Source organism: Ciconia boyciana, chromosome 10, assembly GCF_034638445.1.
Source record: "Ciconia boyciana chromosome 10, ASM3463844v1, whole genome shotgun sequence".
In the NCBI taxonomy this organism is placed as follows: Eukaryota; Metazoa; Chordata; class Aves; order Ciconiiformes; family Ciconiidae; genus Ciconia; species Ciconia boyciana.
In genome coordinates this window covers 32,538,357-32,566,249 of record NC_132943.1, presented here as the reverse complement: position 1 = coordinate 32,566,249, position 27,893 = coordinate 32,538,357, and the positions used below count along the sequence as shown (strand labels likewise).

The 27,893-nt window shown below is 43.2% G+C and overlaps 1 protein-coding gene across 1 annotated transcript in view; it reads left to right on the top strand.

Annotated features, from left to right (window-relative positions):
• Positions 1-27,893, top strand: part of PLCL1 (phospholipase C like 1 (inactive)) — a 209,762-nt gene that overhangs the window by 143,320 nt on the left and 38,549 nt on the right. The window contains exons 2-3 of the mRNA XM_072874373.1: positions 21,683-24,154; positions 26,337-26,540. Of these exons, the coding sequence (XP_072730474.1) occupies positions 21,683-24,154; positions 26,337-26,540 (2,676 nt within the window). The remainder of the gene's footprint in view (positions 1-21,682; positions 24,155-26,336; positions 26,541-27,893) is intronic.

Here is a 27,893-nt window from a genome sequence, read left to right as displayed (position 1 = left end):
ATGTGCCCAGACAAACCATGTGTGAACTTAGAAATTCAGGCTGAAGCTGGTGGCTAGCTTGGGGCAGACGAACAAAGTTTATAACTCTGACTCCTTTGAACCAAACAGCAGAACCTCTGGAAACATCAGAAACAACAGCTTTGGAGAAAAGACCTGCAGGTCTCACTTCATGCCAGTGATCCTGTGGACCTCGGATGTAGATTGAACAGTCTGTTGATTAAAATAGTTGTGAGTTTGATGGTAGTAGCAGGGCCAAAAAGGACCTTGGGGAACACCCCTTGGAAGCTGTTGGTAAATGAGTGCTGGTGCGTCAGCCCATGTTAGCTCGTTTGAAGCAATTAGCAGTCCCAAGAAGTGGAGTTAGGCTTTGTTAGAGCAGCGGCTCTGGAAAATGGGTGTTGCACTGCTTGGCTCTTCTGTTATCACTCCTCCTAGTGAAACTCACTGATGAATGTTTTCGGAGAGGTGGAAGGTAGCAGTCAGCCATTGCATTTGCGTCCCACCCAAGTGCAGGACTGCAGTGCCCTGGCTGGGGGAAGCTGAGGCAGAGGAGCACCCACCTGTGTGTGTCTGCATGGGGTGAGGTACCCGTGGTGGAGCTCAAGGCTCTGGTTTTGCTAAGAGGCCATCGTTGTCTGATGAGTGAAAAAGCTGTTTGGAGTTTGCTAAGTCATGCATTAGGCACACGCCGTACTGATATATTGCATTTAGGAGCTATTTGCTTTGTTATTCAAACAGCAGGGGAATGTAAGAGTTTAGCGGGGTAGTCCCTGATCCTGCAAGCACGTAACTGGCAGCAAGAGGTATGTTTAGAAAGAAAATGTGACCATGGGACTTAATTCAGTGGTGCTCAGTCCCTGGTGCTGGCTGAGCAGAGTATTGCTTGAAACTTTTGTTCTTAGGTATTTCCCATCTTTTTTATTTACGTTAGGGAGAAGATAAATCTGTTCAGCAGCATCTGTGCATCACCATTGACATTTTAATTTTCGTTAAAAGATTTTAATTAAAATCTGACATAATTTGGTGTGAAAAATGAGAGTGAATTGAAATTATACATGCAGACTGAACTAATGTCAATTTATGTATCGGTTTCAAGAACAGCTCTATCTGATTAATCCAAACAGTAGCAATGTGCGCTGGAAGGGGCTCTGGTTGCTCCTTTTGTATAATTCTGCCATTATTCTACCAAGGTAATTATAAGGAGAGAAGTTTTGTGCTGGTTTTCCCAGTTCTTCTCTGCTGGAGTTCTTCCTCTCTCTTTCTGCCTCTCTTTCCCCTTCTGGATGCTGTGTAATCATCCCGGCAAGACGTGATTGCTCTCTGGGCTTCAAGGAGATTTTTGTGGGGGAGAACATGTTTGCTCTTGGAATGGCTCAGAATGTACCAAGTTTTTTATGATTTTACAGAATGCACTTGGAAAGGAGGTGGTGAAATCCCTTCACGGCTCCGTCTTCGGTGTGTCGGTGCGTGGTGTGTGCTCGCACAGCTGCACGCCTGTGCTCGTGCCTGTGTGCTCATACCCACATGTCCTGCCTCAAGCCACAGGACTTAACGCAGCTTTATTGGCAATTTGCTATGTTATTCACAAATGGAGTATAAACATGTCCAGGATGTGTATTTAAAATACATTATTTGCCAAACATTGTCTGTCTCTCTGCACAGGCTTAAATAGGAAAACAAGAAAAGATTTTCCAGGCGTTTTAGTTCCATTCTTCCCTGTAGCATAAACACTTGCATCTCATAGATTTAAGAGACATTTTCTGTCTCTGAAAATTCTGGTTAAACTATGGGCAGCATGTCACTTTCTTAGTGAGGCTGTGCATATGGACTGCTCGTGAACCTGGTTTTGCTTTTGCATTGGACCAGCTCTGCACAAAACTCTGCTGAAATAAACATTTTTCGTGTCATCTCTGTTTATCTCTGTTTAAGCATATAAAAAGGAAATGGCAGAGGTAATGAGGCACTTCTGTGTATCTTTTCTGGTGTTGCATGAACAAGAACACTCAAATACAAAAAGGAAAAACAATTATGCTGAAACTTTTCAGTAAGAAACCAGCATTTGGTATTATCCAAATGGAACTGTTTATTATAGCTTGCTTAATTAGTGGGGAACTCATGGTCAAAGGGATATGGTTTAGGTTAAGAGGTTTCAAGTCCATTTCTCCTACCTGCCCTCAGATCATGTTTATGGTCAGAAATGAAAAGGATTATCTTTCAGATACGTAGTCTGTTTTTTCTGAAGATATCCCAAGCAGTCTAGTTGAAAAAACATTCAGGAATGGTGTGCAGTGTATTTTCTGCACTTGCGAAGAAATGCCTTATTTTACTAAGGTAACTGTTTGACTTATTTTTACTGCATGCTGATACATTCCTACCATGAAGATGTGATTCACAAAACATGTAGTTTTGATACAGAGTTAGAGCAACCTCTGAAAACAGAGGGGTGGTTTTGTGGCTCAGTATAACAGCGTGTCAGCAGCATTCACGGCTCCTCTGCCCTCTACTTCCTGCACGGCTGTGGGTGAGTCTCTGAGATCCGCAAAGCGCTAAAATATCTCTTAAGTTTCACTGAATACAGATCTGTGTTTAAACATTTCACTGACTCAGCAAGAGCTGGGGATGTATCATCAGCTCTGTGCTTCGTGAAAAGCAAAGTAACTGAACTTCTGCTTAAGTGAATGTTACTCTGGAGTCTCATCTGTTGCTTCAGTGGTTGACATATACGTACCTCTGTCTCTATATACAATGATATGTGACATCTGTACTTGAGCTTTTAAGAAATGGGATGCAAAGAAAACCTGCTTCATACCCAGTCTTGTTATGTTCTCCTACTTGGATTTCAAGCCCTGTGTTTTCAGGCAGCAGAGAAAGAGAAAACTCTCCAAGTTTAGCATTAAGGTATCCAGAATGAGTGTGCCACTGAAAGTAAGCTATAAACCCTGGAAAGTAACAGCCCAGCTCAGTTAATACTCTAAAAATGCTCTACACTTCAGTTCTTCATGGGTTTAGTTACTTCCTTTCTACCACTTCCAATAGCTGTGTTGACCCTGAAATCAAAGGAGGTATTTAGACCCCTTCCAAATTTATCCTTTGTAATTTAATATTTTGGCTAATTTCTGGATGGTGTGGTTTTCGTGGTTTCATACACTTTTCTAATGTTGCATGTGAGTTTATTCTGGGGCATGTTGTTATTGATAGGAGAAAATTATGTTTTCTGTCAGGGTTTAGGAAGGAAACGATGACTGAGGTTGGATTGTACCAGCCTTTGAACACAGAAACGGCACAACCGTAATCTCCCCGTGTTGGTATGGTGGTGCACAGGCTCGATGAATGACCGCACGTCACTTGGAGCACTTAGACCGGTGTTTGCATTTTCAGATACTGGCAAATGGTTGCAGGATCAAGCATTCATTTTTCATGAGGGCAATAATGCCATTTCAATTTGTTGAGCTACAACAGTGTGCCTCGATCAATAGAGAACATTCAGCAATTACAGAGTATCTGACATGCCTCAATTTACCTAGTAGCTGAAGAACTCATTGACAGATAATTGAATTGGCTTTGGAAAATTAGTTAGAAATGTATTATTTTCCAAAGTACGTAGTTAAAAAATGTTTGCCACTTTACTGCATACAAAGAGTTGATTATTTTTCTTCTCTCAGTTAATAATGATCCCAGCCGAAAACATTGTCTGGAAAAAAACCTTGAATTCATTTTGTTCATGTATAGGCAGAAGGAGGAAAATATTTTCCATAAGCTTCAATATTGATTCAAAATCGGAAAAGAGCAGAGACAAAACCCACTGAAATTAATGAGCTATGGAGTTTACTGTCTATGGTAGTTCTAATAGATTTTATTTTTTTTAATCTACCTGTAAATTATCTGGTGCTACTGCAGTGTTTTGTATTGTTCTTCTGACTCCAATTATACCTTAAAAGAATGTAGCCAGAAAAGATGGTATAATTAAGAGTGGGATTTCCATGAACCTCATACATTGCTCCTGTGGGCTAGATTCTGCTTCCATTACATCCAGGTAAATAAAGAACAATTGCTTTATGTGAACTAAGAGAATTTAATCCGATTCAGATTAATAATAGCATTAGGGCATTCATATTTTACTGCTGCCCCCCTTGCTGAACTGCAAGACTGAAGCATGTACATACCATTCTGTATATAGACACTGTCCAGTCTGTTTTCTATATTTTTGCTTTAAGAAGCATGATGATAGTGTTAGAAACTGCACTGAAAAACAATGCATGCTGTATGCAGTATGTAGAGCTGTTGTGCAATTATATAAGGTAGTTCAGATGAAAGAGTCGCTATCTTCTGCGCCTGAGAGAGGAGACTTAATTAAGACAGACAAATTCTCCTGGGTACAACAAAGCAGTTCTCTGGATACAGCCCCGATTATACTCTAGTTCTTTTAAATGCATTACCAAACTCTTCATTATTATAATTAAACAGATATAAAATATGTCTGCCCTTCATTACATAAAGCTTTGCTTTAGGGTTAAGACTAGAAATTTCATGAAGAGCTTTGGAATTGAAAGCTGACAGGCAAAGCAAATGAATTCTATAATTTTCTGAAAACTATATTATTTTTTAATTACTGTCCTTTTTAGTCTTCCATTAAAAGACAGACATTTAAAAAATAGCAAAATGGCATATTTACAGCAATGTGAGTTTCCTGTGGCCACCAGCTAGAAAAAAAAATAGTGTCATCTGTAAAAACGGAGCTCAAAGATTGGCTTCTCCAAGTGTGCTGGATTTGGAGCAGTCCAGCCTGGGCACGAGTGCGTGTCCCCTACTCCCCGGGGCATGGGCAGGCACTGCTGCCGGCTCCCTGCCAGGGCACTTTCTTGCCCGCCTCTGGTCTCTTTTTCCAAGAGTTAGCAAGTTCTGCAGCTAAATGGAGGTGTATTCTTTTACCCTGTATTTACCTTGGAGCAACGTGTTGGGGAGTGTTCTATTGCTCATACGCCCACCTAAAGGAACTGATGAAAAATAAGAAGAAAGAAGAAAAGAGGGAACTGATTCTTTTAGAGCAAGAAAAAGGCTTTTCCTTATAATTTATCTTGTCACCATATCTGCTTATGTAAAAACCACACCGACAAACTCAGAATCTGTGTTTCCCTGGTGGGAGGGATTAGCTCTAAAACTCTTGAAAAGCCAGAGCACTGATGTTTAAAAAGGACTTGAGGAGATGTTGGATGAACAAACCCACAGGCACACCTCTTTTACGCTGAATAGGATATTAACAAATGAACAGTGTGACTGTGGGGACTAAACGTGTATGTAAGCATTCGTAAGATTAAAGCTTAAAATGAGCAACGGCTAAATCACACAGTTGTTGCAAATCATTATCTATTTTAAAGGGCCCATTGAATGGACTGTGAGTTCTGACCTGATTTTTGTCTGTGGAAGAGTGGTTCCTAGTGGTTAGTGGCAATTTCCTGTGAATAGCTTTCCTTCAGGTTTTGTATGCTTCTTGTAAATAGCTTCCCTCCTTGTTGTGACTTTGTAGTAATGTAGAAAGTGTCAAGTTTGCTTGGCAGGCATGGCTTTTGCTTAATTCTCTGCAGCATGATTATAAGTCACTCATTTTGTCCAGGCTTTTTGAGCCATAGCTCACTTATGCCACACTCCTGCCATCGTTTGTGCACACTTGCAAAATTAAACATTGCCAGTATTTAACAGATGTCTTTTAGATCCTTCTCGAATTGCTTTGGGGAGCGTGCCTGTTGGTGTTAATGGCAGCTGTGCAAGATGATAGGGGAAGCTTGTGGTTTAGCAATGGGGCCTGTGGCTTTCCGTCCTCAAGAAGGCAAGTCCAAAACTTGGACCTTCCAAAACCACTGTCCCAGCTGCTCCCATCCCTGCTGCTAAATGCCCCCTCTCCTGCCATGCATATCACCCCCAGGCAAGGGGTGCTCCTGCAGCCATCCCCGGCTCCTGCAGTGCACCCCACGGCTGGAGACGTCTGCGCCACGCAGCTGCGAGGGGGTGAGTGTGAACTGGGGGTGTCTGTCCTCAGTGTGACCAAAGTCCAGTGGTGATGGCACCTGCTCGGAGAAGGAGAGCCCCGGGATGGGGGCTGTGAGGAGCAGGGACTCGGTGCTCTCGCGTCCCCAGGGCAGCACAGCGGCTGCTGTGGTGGGGACCCGTCCTTCCCGGTGTGTGCCACAGTGCCTGTTTCACGCTTCCAAACAAGGGGCACAGCATCACCAGGAAGGAATTAAAGAGCTGTCCTTACAGCGTATGTCAAAGATGGTGAATCAGGCCTGGATTTCAGGGGCTTACGTGCCCTCGAGCAGAAATAAACACAACTCCCCTGCAGCCTGGGTGCCAACCACGGAGTCCTCGCAAGAAAGGTTTTGCTGTCACTTCAGTCTTTTGACAGAGGAGATGACCCTTTGCTTGTCTTTGAAATAAATGTTTAGGCATCAAATTTGGATGAAGTTAGGCTCTGATTCTGAGTGGAAGAAGATGTCTCCTTGTATCCATAGTAATGGAGCAAACACCTGAAGACAGGCTGTATTTAATTCATATCCTGGCATTTCTCTTCAGACGTGTTAAGAAGTTCCTGCCCAACACCTCTGCTTTCGTGGTTCCCATCTAATGCACCCAGCTCCCCCTAGGTGCTGCAGGGAGGGATCAGTCGTCTGGTGTGGATTTGAGTCCTTTCAGCAGCTGGAGAGGTGCTGCAGTGTTCAGGGATAAAACCTGGCTTACCTGCATGTGTCTCACCACAACAGGTAACCTCCTGTTTAATAAAACCCACATAACATTTGCAATATTGAGCTGGGTGTGTTAAGCACGGTAGTGCAGTTGCTCTATAATGGTGCTGCTTGGCTGAAAGCCTTGACGTGTTTATATGTGAAACCAGAAACAACAGGCTGGTGCTTGCTGGTGGCAGCAGCTCGGCTGGTGGTGCAGGACAGAGGGACGGTGGTGCATCCCCTCGCAGTGCATCGTGGTGCGATGCTGGGAAGGACAGAGACCCTGGCAGAGACACCCTCCTCTCTGAAGGTACCGAGCTTTGTGCTTCAGAAACATTTCTGAGTCTTATGGAAATCATGACTCCAAATCTGGAGCAGACAGTGTTTCCGAAGGGATCTTCCTGGGGTCGTGAGCAGAACTAGAAGCCAGGGGCATTCCCACTTTTCTGGTAGCAGACCCAACATTTTTCTTCTTGCTCAACATTTTCCAAATACTGCGAGTGTATAGGACTGTTGGGGATTTGAGGTGTTATTTTCTTCTCATAAAATACTAAGTTATGTTGCAGTTACAGTATAATTGTACCATGGTTAGATTTTTTTAATACCCCTACTGCCACTAATTCATAATTTTTAAATATTAGCTGGATGGAAACAATTACGCCAGGTTGGTGATATACTTAAACTGTAAAAATGCATGTGCTATGTGAAACCCAAGGGACCATAATATTCAGGCATGCAGCTAATTTACTTATGAGAAAAAGGAATTATAATTATTTAGCAAAATATATGACCAGAATAAAATTATATTACAATTGCAGTCCTGTATTTATTAAAAAAAAAAAAAAAAAAGAAACACTGATTTTTCTCTCCCTAAGACTTGAGCTCCTGGAAGTAGGAGAGCTCTACCCGTGAAGGTGGATAGTTCTGACGAAATGTGATAAAAATTAAAACACATCACCATAGCAAATCAGCTAAATCAGCTATTCTTTAAATAAATTGGATGTTTATGATGCTGCAGTTTGCTGTGAAGGCTTATCAAAGTGCTTGTAACCTGCATCATTTACTCCTGATTTTTATGAGTAATGCAAACATTCAGCATCTGCATTGGTAAAAATTTGGATTACACCTACTTATTAGATCCACATAATATGATTTAATGATGCTACCACGGCTATCTCTTGAGTAGTTATTTCCTCTGTATTATTGGGGAAATCTGTGTTTTGCTTTTAAGGGAGACGTTTAATTTGTTATACCGTCGCTAAGCAGACCCTTGAAATCATTGTTTCACTTGTATGTCGGTTTTTGCCCTGTCAACTCCTCTATCAGCGTAGCGGCAAGTTTCATGGCTCAACGCAGTCTGCTCTTATATCAGCAGGCGTAATTTATACCTACAAGCTAGCTTTTCAGCCTAAGGATGTTGAAGGTGAATATATTGTATGCACTGTGCACATAGTTGCAAAGCGAAAAAACTGTAGAAGGGAGTAAAATACTTCAGAAATTTTGGCGTGTGTGTATACGTACAGACACGCCTCGCTGCCCATATGGAGGCTTTGTAGAGGAGCAATCAGAAAGTTTTCCCTAAACCTAGTTTTGTGATGAAGCGTATTGACAAGGGATAGTAAAGCACAAACGGGACAACTCGAGGCCGTGGGTGTCCCACGTGGGCAGGAGGTGGACTGCACACCCACCCATGCCAGGCGAGCTGGGGAGCGCTGGGGCTGCCGCAGGGATCTGTCTCGTGGGCTCCCGTGGAGAGCCTGCACACCAGCTGTACAAACTCCTACACCTCAAGGACGCTTTCCTAAATGGATAAACAATTTCCTCGGAGGAGCTAATGCAATTGTTGGATATGCTGAAAGTTGCTTTTCTCTCTCACAGAAAGCTGGGGCCTTTAGACAGCATGCCCGAGGCAAAATTTCACCCCAAGTGCATTATAGACCAGCTAAAACAATGCTGTTAGCTTGCCCGCATAGTTCGTATTTGGTTTTATGTATTCTATCTCAATCTGTTTAATAATTCAATTATTAATGACAATCAGAATTTTAAAAAATACTCCCATTAAAACAATTTGATTACCTTATTCTATTGATTTTTGTAACTTCATCGCTAAATTTAAGGGTTGGGGTCGATCTGAATCAGCATAAATGTGATTAATGAAGAAATAATTTAAGTTGATTAAAAAGGGCTTAAAATAATGTGATTAGACCATGGAGATTTGGGTGGCTTATTGGATTACACTTTTTATTCCTGGAGGATTGTTGTAAGATTCAGAATGGAATTAAATTGGTCATCCTATTTTGGGCCCCCAGTGCCTCATAATCTCCAGTGCCATGATACCAGGCGGCATAGTCACGTTCAACAGTTTTCTCTGGAAAAAATACGGGGTTGAATTTTTGAGCTCATACCTAAATAACCAGTCCAGAAGATACCGGTGAAATCTGGTCTGCTCTCCATTATATAGGACTTAAATCAAATCATGTTTGATCTCATGTGACATCCTTTTGGAAGGAGTCTGGTGCTGATGAATGCCTGTTTAGTGATGGAGGCTCTCCTGCTATCCTTGGGAGCTGTGACCTTCATCAGCTATCCTCACTGTGGGTTTTGGGGTACTTGTTTTGTTGTGTTTTGTTTTTGTGGGGTTTTTTTAAGTCTTAGTTTTCCTTTGAATGTGTCAACTTCTAGGTATTGAAAGGATGTATCTCATGGCGGTACTGGTCTTTATGTAATCATCTATAATCTGTGACAATGTCAGTTTACATCTTGAGTTTCTAGAGGGTCAATAAGGAAACTTAATTTGAAGGACTTCCTAAAATACATTGATTCAGTATTTAATTAAACTACTGAGTTGGAACCACTACATTCTGAACAAAAGTGCCCAGATATGCCTTTATTTTAGGGCATAAGAAGCATCCTTTAAAGTTATTCCTTATATTAATTTGGGCTTCTGCAATTGCTTAGGACCAGACAATATGTGTATTGAACTAAAAGAATCTGGAATCTCTTACTCAAATGGGTTTTCCAAAATCTTCCTGATTCTTGGGGCTATTGTGAACTCTCTCCAGTTTTCAAGGTAATTTCTAAACTGAGGGTATCACATGATGGATAAAGATATTAGAACTTCTCTATCCCTAGCAGATATTATGTTTATACAACAAAGTATACTTTATATTGCTATCTTTTTGTTACATTCTGTGCTGATCAGCTGTGAAGATCTCAAGCCAAAATTATTGTTTCCTGCATCACAGTCCTGTAAATAAGGCCTGCCCCTTGTGTTTCTAGATTTATGACCTCACATTTTGGTCCTTATTGGAACATGCCTTTTTTTTTTTATGCATTGCTTGTCAAGCAGTCTTTTGACTTTTGATCACTGAGCCATATTCTTTCTTATTCATCGCTGTTCAAATCTTGGCTTTGTATCATCTCCGGACTCCCATGTATATTGATTTTATGCTTTCTTCCAAGTCACTCTAAAAATGCTAAATAGCATCGGGCTAAGAACAGGTCCCTGCAGGATCCCATTTGAAGCCTATCTACATGATGAGTGTTTCACATTTACTGTTGCATTTGAGGCACATCATTTATCTCATGCTTGATCCATTTAATGTCTTCTGAGTTTATTTTTATTGCTACATCTTCTTAATCAAAATGTCATTCTGTACCAAGTCAAATGCATTGCAGAAACCATTATATATTACAGAGTCTCAGTATATTACAATGACTTTATTACATGTATCAAACAAACTTTTAATCTCGTAAAAGAGATATCCGGTTAGTCTGACAAGCCCTGTTTTCCATAATGTTAGAAATAGTTAATGCTAATCATCTTTTTATTCTTTCTTAATCAAATCTTTTTTCAGCTCTTCCATTATTTTGACAATGAAAAATATCTACTCACAGATAGGCTGCAAATCCAGCATTCAGAGGTGTAAGGAAGGGGAGTACCAGTGGGGCAAGTTTTTGCTTAGCCAGGTCTTTTTAAAATCACTTGGCTTTTCCTCCTGAGTTACTACTGGAATTCTCTTACTGTCATTTAGTGAATAAATGCTCCTTTGTAGTATTAACAACACCAGTGTTCCCACTCAGCAATGGACTGCTGGTGGGATTCAGCCTCATCCTAATATTTTCAAATGAACTGTCTGGACCTTCTCTGCTATAATTGCCACCTGCCACCAAACCCTTCTCCTGCTTCTATCAATGCCTCTGGTTGCTGTTTCCTCCTTTGTCTGTTTTCTTCCTTTACTAATTTCCTAATTTTCCTTATTTTACTTTATAACCCACACCAACAACTTATCTTATTTTCAGTTTGTAATGTATTGCTTGCTTGTAGCTGTTTTTTTTTTTTCCCTGTTTAAGAGACATTTTTAACCAGCATAACCTTCTTTCTGGCTTGTCTGGCTCAGGTAGTGTTTTCCATGGATTGATTGAAGAAAGTTTAGATGATTTACCTCTAATCATCTTACCAGAAGAGATCATCCTCTTCTGTCAGGTTTTAAGGAGGACTTCCTTAAAGGAAGGAGGTCTCTTTAAAATGGAGGTCTCTTTAAAATAAAACAAAAAAATCTTTCAAGTTCAGCTAGGTCAGATTCTTGCAGTTCCCTCTCAGTGAAAGTCCTTAATTTTAGTTGTTTGTTGTTTGTTTTCATGGTTTGTTTTTTTTTCCTCTGAACAACAGGTGCAGAGAAGGTCTTGCTCTGATTTAATGTCTGTGTCTGAGTAACTAATTTCTTCAAAATACTTAAAGCATATGTTGTTTCAAAGAGATGCAGAAATAAACAAAATCTTTGCAGGTAAAAGCCTGCAGGGAGGTGTGTGCATAGTGTTGTGTTCACATTTGGCTTTGTGCATTGTGGCATGGAGTGCATGGTGCTCTTCTCCCAGGCGCCCAGGTGATGTGGAAACAAGAAGCCCATCTTCTATAGTTTCAAAGGCTTCGCGCCCTATAGGTTCTTTCTGGTTTGAATGCTAGCACTCCCCGAGTCCTGTGGATCGCTGGGGTTACTGCCGCGGTTTATTCTGCACGGGGAGTGCAGCCTGTGCAATCACACCAGGACTTGGGCACTATGAAGACGGTGGCCATGGCAGCATGCACAGCAAGCTGTGGCTTCCCTGCTAGCAGGACCATGGGTGAGGACCGTGAAGCTGGGTCAGGTATCTCTGCGTTAGCTCACAGGTGTAGGTGTGACTGCACCCACCTCTGTGCTAATGTACGGAGCAGCTTCTAAATCTTGTTTCAACTATGGATAGTGGGAAGTTGCTCCGGTCTCTGTGTTTTGGACGGATATTGTGGCAGCGTCCTCTGCACTTGCTGCGGAGCTGTCATATCTCTGACTAGCAAAAGAGATGAACATTACCACTGTGCTGAGATGTACAGATACGACAGTGCTTATTTTCCTATTCCCCGGGGCCACGGCAGCCCTTATGTCAGGGAGATGCTGTAACTCTCAGTGAGCCTGTACAGTGTTTGCTAGCAATATGTTAGAGCCCTCCTGGTCACGGTGCTCAGAGCTGTTGGGAAGATGCTGAGATGCTGAATCTTTGGTGTTTCCCAACTCTTGATCCTGGATCTTCATTGTTTCTGCTGCAGGTTCAGACTGGTTACATGCCCTGTGCACTTGCAATGCCTTACTCCACTCTGTATGAAGAGTGGATGTGTATTTTTTTAAAAGCAAGGGCTGTGTATTTCAAAATACACTGTTTATTACACCTGCAGGAAGAATAACCCAGCTGCTTGTTTAGGTTACCTGGGTACGCTAATGAATGGAATTCACATTCCTTGCAATGTGGCCCCACGAATCTGTCACCAGAATAAGTTTCACGAAGCTTTAGGGAATGTCCTCTTACTCAGTTTTACAAATGTACCTCAGAGCAGGGCTCCCCCTCCGGTGCACCTCGTTAAATGACATGGCCTCTGCAGTGGCCAGGAGCATGGCTTCCCATCTGTCCCTTCTGTGGGGTGTCTGGCCATTTTCTTCAGATGTAGCTCTTGCTACCATGATCCAGGCTGTGGTCAGTACAACGCCCCATCACTGCAGTTACCTTTGTAAACCTGAAATCAATCCAGAAGTTTTAAGTAGGTATAAGTGGGGGAAGTTCATGTTGCCTGAACTCCACCGGTTACTCTTGGTGCTGGCTTGTCTCCAGATTGGATTTAAGGCATGGATTTGATCTATTATATCTAAGTAACTTGGGACCTTCCAACCTGAGAGACTCTCTTTTGCTGTGCCACCTAGTAAGAGTGGTGATCAGCTCAAATTCTCAAAATGGGTACTTAATGAAGACCCCTGGTTTGGTTACTCACCTCTCCTCCCTGGTCTGAAACAGCACTGATCGATTGGGCTCTGGTACAGGCTGCTCCATACGGCGAACTTGTCTGCAGATGGGGGCTGATAGGAGCTGTGGTCTGCTTTGCGTGGAGGGAGGAGCTCTGCAAGGCAGGTCTGTGATTGCTGTAGGGTTAGCTGCTTTAAGTAGGCGCTCCTTTTAATTTTTGCCTCAGATGCATTCAAAGGAGGATCCGTAAAAGAACGAGGGTTTGTACGGTGGAGCTCTCCTGGGAATGCTGCAGCCAAGATCTCATTTTCCCAGGGCTTGCAGTTACTGCTTCTGCTTGAAGACAGAAAATGTCTTTCTGTCTTTCTCAGGTTTATATTCCCTTAGAGCACGGGGATAAATTCAATCCTTGTCCAAGGTGTCCTCGGAGACTCATAAGCGTTACAGCCTGCAAGCGACCCGAATACTTGGAAATAACAGAGCGGTTGGGAATGGCAATGGTTGGAGACATTATGTCCAGTGGGCTATGTCAGTCCCTCCCAAACTAAAAGCCTCCTCCCAACTGGAAGTAGATCTGGCACTTTGGGTGTCATAGGTGAAGGTTGTTCCCCAGGGAGAATGAAGAGGAAACAGGAAAAGTCTTCTGCATCAGGTGGGGTCTTCCATAGGGTTATACAGAGGCACTGTGTGTATGTATTGAAGTGTCATACATGAATTTATTTCTCACCGTAGATTGTTGCTTAATGCATAAAGGTGCATGTACGTGCACCTTTATTTAAGGGATGTCCTTGTGGAAACCAGTTGCATGATGAAGTGTAAAGAGAAAATGTCAGGAACAATGCTGGCAGAAGGAGCCATGAAGTGGTAGCCTCATTACAGGCATTGAAAAGTTGTTCATGTTCTTGTGCTCTTTGAAGCTTCTTAACTTTGGCTTCATGGCCCTAATTATAAAAACAAGTTGAAGTAGTAACTTTGGTGTCCTGCCATGCCAGAAAATAAACCCTTCTTGCATTTCATGGATTTCATTTCCAAAAAGTGTTTCCAGATGGAGTCTTTATGTACTGCTGCTTTTTTCTTTTGCTCTCATTTGTCATTTAAAGAGCAAAGGTAAATTTTCTTCAAGGTAAAATTTAAGAAATTTGGCAATGCTAGTGATTTAAAAAAAAAAAAAAGAAAAGGGGAAAAAAATAGCAAACACACAACAAAGCATTCCTTGAACAGCAAATCATTTTGGTTCAGATGTTTTTTCTCAAAGATCTCCTCTAGGCGTTCTTCTCTATCTCTCTCCAGCCTACCCTGCAGTATTTGAAAGGGATTTTTAGTAATGGAGGGAAAGAGGAAAGCAGACAAGCCATTACAGTCTTGCCTCCTGTTCAACTTCTCCAGCAGGGACTATTCAGCATCCCAGAATAGTTAAGCTATTGTCTTCACTCTGTTTTCCTGCCCTCGGGGTGGCCATTTTGCAGGGTGAAATTTCCTCCCCTTTTGATGAGAAGCTGACTGTAAAGTCATTATTATAGGTCTTGGTGAGAGTCCACTACCTGTCCACTACTCAGTCATTGCTTTCTCATGAATGATGATAGCGCTTAGGCTTCTGCGTGGAGTTTGAGCTCAAGTTAAACCGCTAGTTAGTGACAACTAGCTGGGTTTGCAGATATGCCAGCGTGACTATTTTGGTATTTGGAAAATTGTTGGACACTGCGTTCTGAAGCTATTTCTCATGTATCTGTCCATGTCGTATTTTTAGTCTGCCTTAAATTTTCTGTTTATTCCATTACGTGTGTGTATCAGCTTTTAAGAGCGCATGTGTTAAACTTTGGGTCCAGTCTTTATTCCTCATGTGCTCAAATCCCTGAATTAGCAGGGATTTTGCCTTGAAGAGGCTACCAAGGTCGATCCCACAGCATTAACATCTGCTCTCGCAATCTGTTGAGCTGTGTGGTTAGCCCACGTGTGACGGGCAGCATCCCTGTGGCTGCCTGCACCAGGGATGAGGTTGTTTGGTTGTTCAGCCCCTGTGCGAAGGTAGCTGCTTTGTGCCATGAGTTGTCAGCCTGGGTGAATTTTGAGTAGGTAACCTTTTCTTTGTTGTCCTGTGAGTTGTCATGGTAGATATGTGATACTTACATCCTACAGGCCTTGCCAAGAAAGATGAGAGGGAGTTCAGCTCATTAATTTGTTGTGATAGCAGAGGCTGTGAGGAGAACTGATAAAATCTGCAAAATGGGCAGTCCTGGGATGCTCTCTGAGGATGGCCAGAATGTCGCTGAGATTTACAGAAGAAATCTTTGTGTCTTAGTAACGAATACCAGTTTCCAATGATCATTGCTATCTGTAGTAATCACATACCAGTACTGTGGGTTCAAGCTTTGAGTCCCATCTCTGATGGGACTAAAACTCACACGCACATGAGATCTGGTTGCAGCTCTGGCCCCAACATTGACTTTCTGTGTTCTCTTGGATAGTTTATATAAACCTTCCCTGCTCTAACTTACTTCATTATAGAAAAATTACACCATCAGTGGTCAACCCACTACATGGTGCTTTGAGTGCCACTAGTGACTCACTGACTTCTTTGTTTAATGTTTAAAGGTACGTTTTTCCCACCACAAGTACTGTAAAGCTTTCAGATTTTCAGGGACTGGGATTCTCTCTGTATATCACTGAAATACCTGGAAGCATCCCAAAAGATCAAAATTATTATCCTTACACTATGGCACTCTTTGGCTTTTAAAAAAAACACCCTGTAGAGCTAATTAATTTCTCGGGGGGGGGGGGGGGGGGGGGTGTCAAGTAATCATTTGACCAATTAAGTGGATCATCTGGAGTTTCCAGTGCAGGTAGCTTTTAGGATGTACCATTTATCACAATCTATTTGTGAGGACAGACTACGCTGTCTGTTATTGATTTCTTAGTGCTAGGTTCATGGGAAATGTCAAAGATCAGAATAAAGCTCCTCTTTCAGCAACAGTGATGCTCGCTGGTGAAAATGTGAATTGGTTTTCGGGGAAATGGCTCTTAACTGCACTTAAGTTTAGCTTTTAGTATCATTACTAAATTTCACATCCTTTCACAGAAGCTCTGCAGCTCTTTAAGGGCTTTTGGTGTCTTCAGGTGAGCGATGCTTTTTGCCTTTCTCATCCTCCTTAGCAGAATTCTGGAAGGCTGTCAATGCTTTAGAGGCCCTTCAGGTAACTTAATTTCAGACAAATAATAATTCATGAGCTTGACTTCCGTGTGCAGGGTTGCTATACAGCTTTTATTACTGCCCTGTTTCTGAACTTCAGCTCAACAATTTATGTCCTATGGTTTTGACAAAGGGGGTGGGATGAGGTGGCGAGCATGTTTATTCATATTTTTTTTAATCCCACATTTATTTCTGTTAGCTCTTTGATTTTAACAGCAGAAGATTGAGTGGTCAAAGGTCGGGGTGGACGGGGTGGAGTTTTCCCACAACTGCTGATGGCTTAGTGATCCCACTGTTTACACATCCAGTCCCTCTGACGAGGATGATGTGTTCAACAGGAGAGCTTCTCCTATTTTGGGAGCGTCTGTAGACTGGAGCTCTGAATCCCTCCTTTAGAAACCATTAGAAAACAGTTGTTTGTGATGTTAGGGTGCAGTCAGGCCAGCACTCAGATATGTCTCCTTGGTGTTAACTGATTTCAGAGCAGCTGTGTGTACGCTGAAAGCTAAGCACACGTTGAAGTGGTCCTGTGGTTGAGGTCTTGAGGTATTTTTGCATAATGGATATTATGCAGGCTCAGGAGCAGGAGATGGAGTCAGCCAGTTAGGTCACCTTATAGCGGGTATCCAAAGAACTGCAGGAAACCAAAGTCTGAGTCGCTGTGAAAGAAGTGTCTTGCCTTGGAAAGCACAAAGTTTCCCATATAGGTAGAGTTTTTCTTTTTGTACATCTACATTGCATACAAACTGGTTGTGTTTGTTTCCAGTAACAGTGTTTTATATGAAGCTATGTTATCTCTGGTAAAGAAGGTCTTAGAGTGGAAAATCTACAAGTTAGTTGCTTGTTTTCACACTGATGTAGATTTATTTTTTGGCAAACGGCATCCTTTCCTTTCCTTCTTTCATTGTCACGATAAATTCAGTGTCACCAGTTCGACTGACTGAGGATAAAGAGCAGTCCTAGGCCAGTTACTGTGTGGTAAGATCATTTTTGATGGACTTAGCATCTTGGAGATAGACTTTTCACCTCCAAGATTCAGGGGTACATCTCATTGTGCTTTGGTTAATGAAGGGGAACAAGTGCTCTTGTGTGGGTGAGTACTGTAGAGAGTTTTTTTGATAATTTGTGGTGTGAATGTTTTTGGCAGGTAGCACAAGAGAGCAGGTTTGCTATATATTCACATAAGAGGTTGGCAGCTTTTAGTTTGCCAGCTGGCTGTACTTGTTCGTGTTCATAGTCTCCAGTGAAAGGTAAAATGGAGCAGGAATTTAGCCACTAGAGACACGGCAGCACAGAAGTATTCTTGGCCGGATGTCTTAGAAGAGCGATGTGTAGAAATTGGATTAAGGTAGAGACTTAAAGACAGACAATAGCTAAATGAAAATTAGGAACCTAAGTCTTTACGCTCAGTTGAACTAAGCTCAGCATAAGATCAATGTGGAGGCAAAGTGTATTTAAATTGTCTTCTCCAGGCTCTGATGTGAGTGGAGCCCAGTGGAGGGAGGACACTTCTTGAAGAAAACACTCCTCCCCAGGGTGATCCCTTGGACCTGGAGGTGTGTGGCCTGGCTAAACCCTGGTGTCAGGATCTGGAGATGTTTGTTCAAGCAATGTGAAAGTGGCAGAACAAAGGCAAGTGCCTGGCTTGCCAGGCTGAGAAGACAGCATTTGAGCTTACAGAAACATGTTTTGAGTTTTTGCAGCAGTAAAATAAATAACTTCTTGATAATTATGAATGAAAACTGTCTCATTAAATCTAAATTAGCAGCTCTCCCTTTGAAAGACTGAGTGTGTTCCTATTCTGTAGAGGCCAAGAGGGGAATAGCTGATGCAGTAGTAAGCTCAGTTAGCAATTGCAGTTTTGCAGGGTTTGTATGTATTATACAGTAGATTGGGGAGATTGTTAGTATCAGTTAAAATAATCCTATCAATGTCAATAATACTCAAATCTTGTTAATTTTAGGCAATTAGTCTGTGGGTTAGACTTGAATTCTAGTCAATCAATTAGAAGATATGGGGAAGTCCTACTCAGAGATGAAGAACTGCCATTGTACAATTCTGATGTTCCTTACATACCACCAAGTACGAAACCAGAAGTAACCATCAAAAATAAAAACAGGGAGAGAGGACACAGAGGATAATCTAATTCCCTCCAAATCCCTGAGAGCTTAAGACTGAATGTTAAAAGGCAACTTTTGTTCAGTCTTGTCCTGGTTTCGGCTGGGATAGAGTTAATTTTCTTCCTCGTAGCTGGTGTAGTGCTGTGCTGTAGTAGCTGGTGTGTTTTGGATTTAGTATGAGAATAATGTTGATAACATAGGGATGTTTTAGTTGTTGCTAAGTGGTGTTTACACTGGTCAAGGATTTTTCAGCTTCCCAGGCTCTGCCAGGTGCACAAGAACTGGCAGGGGGCACAGCTGGGACAGCTGACCCCAACTGGCCAAAGGGCTATTCCATACCATATGACATCATGCGCAGTATAGAAACTGGGGGGAGTTGGCTGGGGGGCAGCGATCGCTGCTTGGGGTCGGGCTGGGCATCAGTCAGCGGGTGGTGAGTGGTTGCATCACTTGTTTCTTTGTTTTTCCCCGGGTTTTGTTCCCCCCTCTCTCTCTCTTTTGTTTTCCTTTTCATTACAAATTATTATTATTATTATTATTATCATCATCATTATCATTATTATTGTTTTATTGTATTTCAGTTATTAAACTGTTCTTATCTCAGCCCATGAGTTTTCTTACTTTTGCTCTTCCGATTCTCTCCCCCATCCCACCGGGTGGGGATGGGGAGCGAGCAGCTGGGTGGTGCTTAGTTGCTGACTGAAGCTAAACCACGATAAGTCTCCATGAGGCCAATTAGGTTTTTTTCCCACCTTAATAGCCCAAAAATAGCTGATTAATTCGGTGTCTTATTTTCATCAAAAAGCACAGGTATCTTGGAACTAAAAATGAATGGCTTTTATTTTTCTGCAGAAAAAAATTAGTTGCATGACAATTCCTGCCTCTCTAGCAAAGACGAAATGGCGGCCCTGTAGCTAAATCAGTTATGCTGCTCTGATGAGTTTTCCAGGTCTGGCCCTGAGGAACCACTCTCCATCAAGGAAGGAATCACTACCAATTCAAAGGCCATTAATACATCTTCCTATATGAGAAAAATAATCTTAATTAATAATCAATCTTAAATCTAAATATTGCCCCTGTAAACCTAAAGATATGAGAAAGAAAAGGCTCGTCTAGAACCTGTGGGGTAATCGGCTGCATTCGTTTGTAGTCATTAGCATCCATTGCTTGAAGATTTTAATGGCCATAGCTGTGTCTTGAAACACACTATGTTAATGCAGGAACAGAAGACTGTAACTGAAAAAGTAGCTGACCCAAGGCAGTCGCTTCATTCACTTTCTTCCTATTTTTTCAGGACTAATTCTCATAATAAGTACTGCAATAAATAGCTAGAGTAATTCTTCTTGTCAGTAAAGTTGCTGTATCAGTTTCATGAGAAATCTTTAGCATAAGAAGTTTAGAGGTTTTGATTTTGCTCCCAGCAGATTCCATGCCTTTAAATCCAGTTCTTGATGGGAGGGGGTTTTGGAGATACTTTGAATGTTATTGAATGAAGTGAGTGAATGACAATGGCAGTTTTGTGGAAACACTTATACTGACTCATTTGCTGAAAGTATCTATACAAACATGCAGACAATGAGTGGAGATGTTCTTACAAGCACCAAGACTGATGCTCTGTGGCTGGGAGAGCTACACGGGGTCCTGCTTGGGCACGGAGCGTGCAGAGCAGCAGAAAGACAGCGATAGGTGGATGGAGGGCACTGCTGGCGCAGGGGCTGCATTTAGGATTTGCAGGGAAGTATGACTTGAGGAGGGGTGAATGACACAGCGAATAAATGGGAGCTGCAGGGAAGCAGCTCCTGGGGTAGGGGAGGGTAGTCCAGGCTGCAAAGGGTGGGGAGTCAGGGGGTTTGGTGTCTCCAAGCAGGTCCCCTGGGGCTGTCGGGGAGCTGGCCCCTGGTGCAGCTCTCACGGCTGGGCCTGAGGGCAGCGTGGTGGAGGGCTGTGTGCCTACACCCAGCCACAAAATTTCCTCACCTTGGGACTCCTCCTCTTCTCAAAATCCAGGCAGCAAAAGTCCCTTCAACAGCAGAAGACAGAGAACTGGGAAAGTATTGCTGGTGGCTAGGGAAATAGGAGGGAAAGCAATTTTAACAAGTGTTTCACTATTAATTACAACCTCGAATGGTATTTTTAAAATATTTTTGGTAGCTGTTGGATAGTTTATATACTAATGGAATAGACAGAAATCATGCAGAGAAAAAAGAATGATTTGTAATTATTGTGAAATGTTTTGAATAGATAATATGTGGGAAAAGATTTCAATTTAGTTGCTGCACTAAAATTGCAGAAAGCTTTGCAGGCAGCTGGGTTTAAATCCAGCAGCAAGCAGGTAGTTGATACTGAAAAGATAGTCACACGTGTCTGGCTAAATATTTTCTCAAGAGGAGACAGAACATATGCCCTAAAGAAAAAGACTTTGGGTTTCTTGCCTGGTTGTCCATTTTCCCCACAGTGTTTTGTGGTCTTGGTACACAGAAATGACCAGAATAGCTACTTTTCAAAGCAAATGGGGAGACAAGAGAGTGTGAAGTAGGTTAGGGCTGAGCAGCGGGGTACGTGGGGCTCCCACGAGAGCAGCCACGAGAGCCATGTGGTCATGCATGCAGCAGAGATGGGCTTCTCAGCCTAGTGAGAATGGCCTTTGGCAAAGGACACTACACATAGAAACAAAAAAGCCCAGACTCTCCTGGGTGTGTATCTCAGGGGTCTGACTCACGACTGTTGTTTGGTTTTGTTTTAGTTTTGCTTGAGGTGTCCAAGGTTGCAGAAAAGAGGCAGAATTGAGGCAGGACGCTCATCTGCTGAGCACCAAGCTGTTGCGTGTGCCCCACAGGCATGCTGACCTGCCCCAGGCTCTCCTCCCAGCACTGCTTCGGAGACTTCTTCCCCTTCTCCTCCCACATAGGCTGAGACTCTTTTCTCATGCCTTTTTATCCCAAAGTTCCTCCTTGATTCATGATACCTCTTAAATCCTGGTGAGATCCACCCCATTTCTGGTTATGCAGACCTTAACCAGGTGCTGGAGCTTCCCATGAAACCCCTCTTCCCATATATATCTGTTTTGAAGATGTACATGACACAACCAGATACTACCTCCTCACAGCTGTAGCAAGTTGCTGAGATTTGGAAGGCAGTTTAATAGCTGCAAATGTCACTCATGAAAACCTGGTATCTCTAATGCTGCAATCGGTCAAGTCGCTGTATAGCTCAGTATATTTTATAGCTCAGTAGGGAACTGAATTGTGGGAAGGGATAATATGTTGTGTTTTGAGGTTCAGAAGAACATGAATTATCTTTACATAAACATATCTTTATTATTTATGCACTTGTGGAATGGCCAAAGAAAACTTACTCATTCTTTTTTTTATGTAATTATTCCACAGGATCCTTCAAACCAAAAATGTGGAAGAAAGAAAACAGTTTCCTTCAGCAGCATGCCATCAGAGAAGAAAATAAGCAGCGCCAGCGACTGTATCAGCTTTATGCAGGCTGGGTGTGAATTGAAGAAAGTTCGTCCAAATTCCCGGATTTATAACCGTTTTTTTACTCTGGATCCTGACCTGCAGGCTCTTCGTTGGGAGCCTTCCAAGAAGGACCTTGAGAAAGCCAAGCTTGATATTTCTGCTATAAAAGAAATCAGACTAGGGAAGAACACAGAAACGTTCAGGAATAATGGACTTGCAGACCAGATTTCTGAGGACTGTGCACTGTCAGTAATTCATGGTGAGAACTACGAGTCCCTTGACTTGGTTGCCAATTCAGCAGATGTGGCCAATATTTGGGTATCAGGATTAAGGTACTTGGTTTCTCGTAGCAAACAACCCTTGGATTTGATGGAAAGCAGCCATAATACCCCACGGTTTGCCTGGCTAAAAACTGTATTCGAAGCAGCAGACGTTGATGGTAATGGCATAATGTTAGAAGATACGTCTGTGGAGCTAATAAAGAAACTTAACCCCACCTTAAAGGAATCAAAGATTAGATTAAAATTTAAGGAAATCCAGAAGAGCAAAGAGAAACTGACAACACGAGTAACAAAAGAGGAATTTTGTGAAGCATTCAGCGAACTTTGCACAAGACCTGAAGTTTATTTCTTGCTTGTGCAGATATCTAAAAACAAAGAGTATCTAGATGCCAATGACCTCATGCTGTTTTTAGAGGCTGAGCAAGGAGTGACCCACATAACAGAAGAAATGTGTCTAGATATTATACGCAGGTATGAGCTTTCTCAAGAAGGGCGGTTGAAAGGTTTTCTTGCAATTGATGGATTTACTCAATACTTGTTGTCCCCAGAATGTGATATTTTTGACCCAGAGCACAAAAAAATTGTCCAAGACATGACACAGCCTTTGTCACATTACTACATCAATGCATCCCACAATACATATCTAATAGAAGACCAGCTCAGAGGACCAGCTGATATCAATGGTTATGTCAGAGCTTTAAAGATGAGTTGTCGGAGTATTGAACTAGATGTCTGTGATGGCCCAGATAATGAACCCATTATTTGTAACCGTAACAACATGACATCGCCACTTGCCTTTCGAAATGTTATTGAGGTAATAAACAAATTGGCCTTCTTTGCTTCAGAATACCCCCTTATTCTCTGCTTGGGGAACCACTGCTCAGTACAACAGCAGAAGGTAGTGGTACAACACATGAAAAGGATCTTTGGAAACAAACTGTACACAGAGGCACCTTTGTCCTCGGAAGTCTACCTCCCATCACCCGAGAAACTGAAAATGAAGATCATTGTGAAGGGGAAGAAGCTGCCCTGCGACCAGGATATATTAGAAGGAGAAGTCACAGATGAAGATGAAGAGGCTGAAATATCCCGGAGACTGTCAGAGGACTTCTCAAGGGAACCAAAGCTGATCTGGCTCTGCAGGGAATTGTCCGACTTGGTGTCCCTATGCAAATCTGTCCAATACAAAGACTTTGAGACATCCATGAAAGCTCAAAATTATTGGGAAATGTGCTCCTTCAGTGAGGCAGAAGCCAGTCGGATTGCAAATGAATACCCTGAAGATTTTGTCAACTACAACAAAAAGTTTCTGTCTAGGGTGTACCCGAGCGCTATGAGGATAGACTCCAGTAACTTAAATCCTCAAGATTTTTGGAATTGTGGTTGCCAGATAGTGGCAATGAACTATCAGACCCCAGGGCCCATGATGGACCTACACACTGGCTGGTTTCTACAGAATGGGGGATGTGGGTACGTTCTCAGGCCTTCAGTGATGCGTGATGAAGTGTCTTACTTCAGCGCAAATACCAAGGGCATTGTTCCGGGGGTCTCTCCCCAAGTCCTACATGTCAAAATTATCAGTGGTCAAAACTTTCCAAAGCCCAAGGGTGCATGTGCAAAAGGGGATGTCATAGACCCCTATGTCTGCATCGAAATACATGGGATTCCTGCAGACTGCACCGAACAAAGAACTAAAACTGTTCAGCAAAACAGTGATAACCCCATTTTTGATGAAAGCTTTGAGTTCCAGATCAATCTACCAGAGCTGGCCATGATCCGTTTTGTTGTTTTGGATGATGACTACATTGGGGATGAGTTCATAGGGCAGTACACCGTCCCGCTGGAGTGCTTACAGCCCGGATACAGGCACATACCGCTGCGGTCTTTTGTTGGTGATATCATGGAGCACGTTACCCTCTTTGTTCACATTGCAATAACCAACCGAAGTGGAGGCGGGAAGGCCCAAAAGCGCAGCCTCTCGGTGAGGATAGGAAAGAAAGCAAGGGAGTACACCATGCTGAGGAACACTGGTCTCAAGACTATCGATGACATCTTTAAGCTGGCAGTGCATCCGCTACGAGAGGCTACTGACATGAGAGAAAATATGCAGGTATGATGCTTTCGTCATGTGCGTTGGTGTGTCCTGAATGTGGAAGTGAAGGTCCTGGTATGAGCTGCTGGTAGGGCAAAATTGCTGAAGCTGGTGAAGCTTCAGACCCACAGCTGTTGTCAGCCTTTAACTGGACATTGGAAGGCTGATAGTTATAGGTGTTAACTAACAAGCAAATGTAAGATTAGGCAGAAATGTTCTAAAAATCAATATGCCCTCTCCAAACACATGCTTTACTGGTTGTTTTTCTCTGAGAAAGCAGAACTGAGGGTACATTTGTGTCCCCAGGCCTCAGGTCTCAAAAACTTCGTTTCCTTGCTGGTGCTGGAAAACGTCAGCAAGCTTTTGTTTTGCTAACTGAGTGAGGGTTATGCTCTTAATTTTCTTTGTCTGGGTGAGTATAAGAAACAGGCGGTGGATGTGTCATTAAGGTCTTGTCTACACCAGAGGAACCCACTGTGCAAAGAGCAGCAGGTTTCCCTGAGCGTGTGTTGCCACCGTTTGCCCAAGGGCTGCAGATGTTCAAGGCAGGCACCGAATGCCACTTGGACTGCAATTTCCTCCCTGCTAAATAGCTGCGTTGTCTCATCTGGCTGAGCGCTGGCACAGACGCCGGTGCCGTATCTTGGCTCAGGCGGTCTCCTGGCACCGCGTCCACCCGCAGATGCCGCTCCGAGAGCAGCCAGAGCCCGCTACGGCCCAGGGCGTCGGGGCCCAGGTGCACGGCACCGTCACAGCTGCCTGGGTTAGGGCTTCATGGTTGGCGGGAGGTGAAGTGGCAGCGAGGCCAAACAAGGACCAGCCCGCCCAGTGCTGCTCTCTGTGGTGGGGGCAACTCCGTGGGTTGATTAAGGGGCAGCTCAATTCAGAGGTCCAGGCGCTGCCTAGAAACAAAACTGAGTTTTCTTTAATAAATAGCTGAAGTCAGCCATAACTATCTCCTTGGTAAAGATACAGAAACAATTCATTTTTCTTTCTTGAAAACAGGAGAAAAATGCATAGCACTTCATTGACCCCGCTCTTCTGGACACGGTCTAAAGCAAATTAAACGTTGGCAGCTGGAAAAGTTAACAAAATGACATAAGTTTTAAATCACTCCCAAAGGAATAGTCTAAGCATATTTTTAAGAATGGGAAACTCTTCCCAGCCTTTCCTTTCCTGCAGGCCTTGAAAGTAATGAGTTTGAACCGCTGACTCCACCTTCTGTCTAGGTCAGGCACTATATGTGAACTATATAAAAGAAAATACGCTGAATCTGACTCAGAAACAGCATTAATATGCCTTCCAAGTGAAATTTCAGTACAAGATCTTATTCTGGGGAATGCTTCATAAAGACACAGTCGTTAGATTTAACTGCATGCTAATGTATTTGATTAATGAGAAAAGCCTCTATTAATTAGCTGGGCATTTTCTGATGACTGTTTTTTCAGCAAGATGTATGGGGGAACATTTACAAGGTATGGGTTGTTACAATACACTCTTACTTAAATTTTGCGCATCTTGGTCACTCACTGTGTGACTCAGGAATTGCTAAACGATGAGGGCATGTCAGCCGTACATCCACTGACTTGATAAAAAAATAAATCCTGGCATGTTAGTTTGGTTTGACCTGTATATCCAGTATTGATTTTCTTACATGTGACCTATGAAGGGGAAAGAGTGTTTGTGTTTCTTTATGATGTGGTAATGCAAGGCTGAAAACAAAGTTGTTTTTTCCTGCTTGCCTTTCCCATGGGAAATACGAGGTCTGTCAAACTTGTTCTTGCTGGAGGATGATAATGCCTGGAGAACGAGGCGATTACAGCATCAAAAGCAGTTGGAGTCTGAACAGTTGGGAAGAGAAATAGCATTTTAGGCTGATAGTTTAATATGCTGGGGACCAGAGCCTGTCCCTGTTGGGGCTGGATTTGCAATGCAAAGTAGCTGCAGAGCTTGCAGCTAGGATACCTGGGCCTGGGGGAAGGCTGGAGCTGGCAGTAGGCTTGGGGAGCCAAGAACGGGTCTGGCCGGGAATTCCTGTGTGTGCCGGCACCCCAGGGTCCACGGGGCCCAGGGACAGCAGAGTGGCACTGCCCCACATCAGGCGGGAGAAACAGGCAGGTGCTGGCGAGGTACTGGCAGGCAGGGGGGACCGAGTGGCAAGCGGCAACTTGCGCTCCGGTATTTCTTTTCCTTCCCCCAGAATGCCATGGTGTCTGTCAAGGAGCTGTGCGGGCTGCCGCCCATCGCGAGCCTGAAGCAGTGCATCCTGACCCTGTCCTCGCGGCTCATCACCAGCGACAACGCACCCTCCGTTACCCTCTGCATGAAGGACGCGTTTCCTTACCTCGAGCCTCTGGGGACCATGCCCGACGTGCAGAAAAAGGTCCTGGCGGCATACGACCTGGTAGGTGCTTACCACTGCTACCTCTGCTTTTCCTCGCCTTCGTGAACACGGCAGGCGATGCTCGCTGGCTTTCATGCACCCAAACGTTTCAGTTAAATGAATGAGGCTCTTCAAAGCTTTGCAAAATTGTGCTTTAATCGCCAAAATCACCACATTGGGCTTTTTGTTGGGTTGTCTTGTTTGTTTTAAACATGGTTGTGGCTAACACAGGTTGGCACGTGAGGAGGGACTTTGTTTACAAAAACAGCAGCAATTCAGCATGTACTGGCGCCTGTTAGTCATCGTCCTTGAGAAGTGGCAAGATTTGTGCGCTGCCCTTCGCTTGCCTCCCCGCAGCAGAGGACAAGGCCATTAGACAGAGAGCTGCAGCGTGGGAGCTCCCAGGCAAAGCTGAGCTGTCCCCTTCCCAACACCTTTCAGCAGCACTGTTACGTAGTGTCCGTGCCCCTGCCAAACCAAGTCAGCATTGCTCTTGGGAAGGGCATTGCAAAATTGGAAGGGAAGTTTTAAAATGCCCATTTTTTTCAATGGGGAAGGAGAGGGCAATATGGTACAGGAATACTTACAAAAATGTAGAGAGATGAGCTGAAGTCATGCCAGGTGAAAGCTGCTGCTCGGCCTTGTATGACATGTGTCACTGCTGCGGGTGACTGAGCAACAGCTGGGTGTGACTTCCAGCAGCAGAAGTTGCTGTCACTTTGTGCCTCCCGGGCTATGGGACTGCCCCATTGCTCCCCATCCTTAGTAGATGGTCTGCAGCAACTGATAGCAAGCCGCATAGTTTTGCAAAGCCTGACTTAAATATTGCACTGTGGCATCCGGACTAAATCATGATGCATGTTCAGTGCACGGCAGTTATGTCTGCAGCTTATGTTCCTAAGGAATAAAAAGGTGAATAACTTTGGGGGTATCGAATTGCTTCCAGAGACCCTGCAGTGTTGCAAAGAGTGATTGAAGCTTTGACCAGCTATTCCATGTGCCAAATGCTCACTTCCTTTCCGTCTCATTTTTTGCTCTTATAACACACTTTTCAGGAGAAAATCAGCTTGGGGGGAAGAGGGAGACACTGATGCTGATTAAAAGAGAAATACTAAAAATACTCTGAAATAACCCTTGGGTTCATTCCAGAGTAGTTTATACTACTTGAAGGTGATTAAGTTGTGGTAATAAAATACCAGCTGTAACAATACCAGAATGAGGATTTGTAAATCCAGTTGATTGCCATATTTTAGATTGGACTTTTTTTTTTGATAGATTTGTTACATGGTGTGATGTCTGTCTGAAGGAGCAAGTACCACATAAATAAGAGATTTTTCTGTCTTTGGAGGCCTTCTTAATGGAGTTTTACCAAAA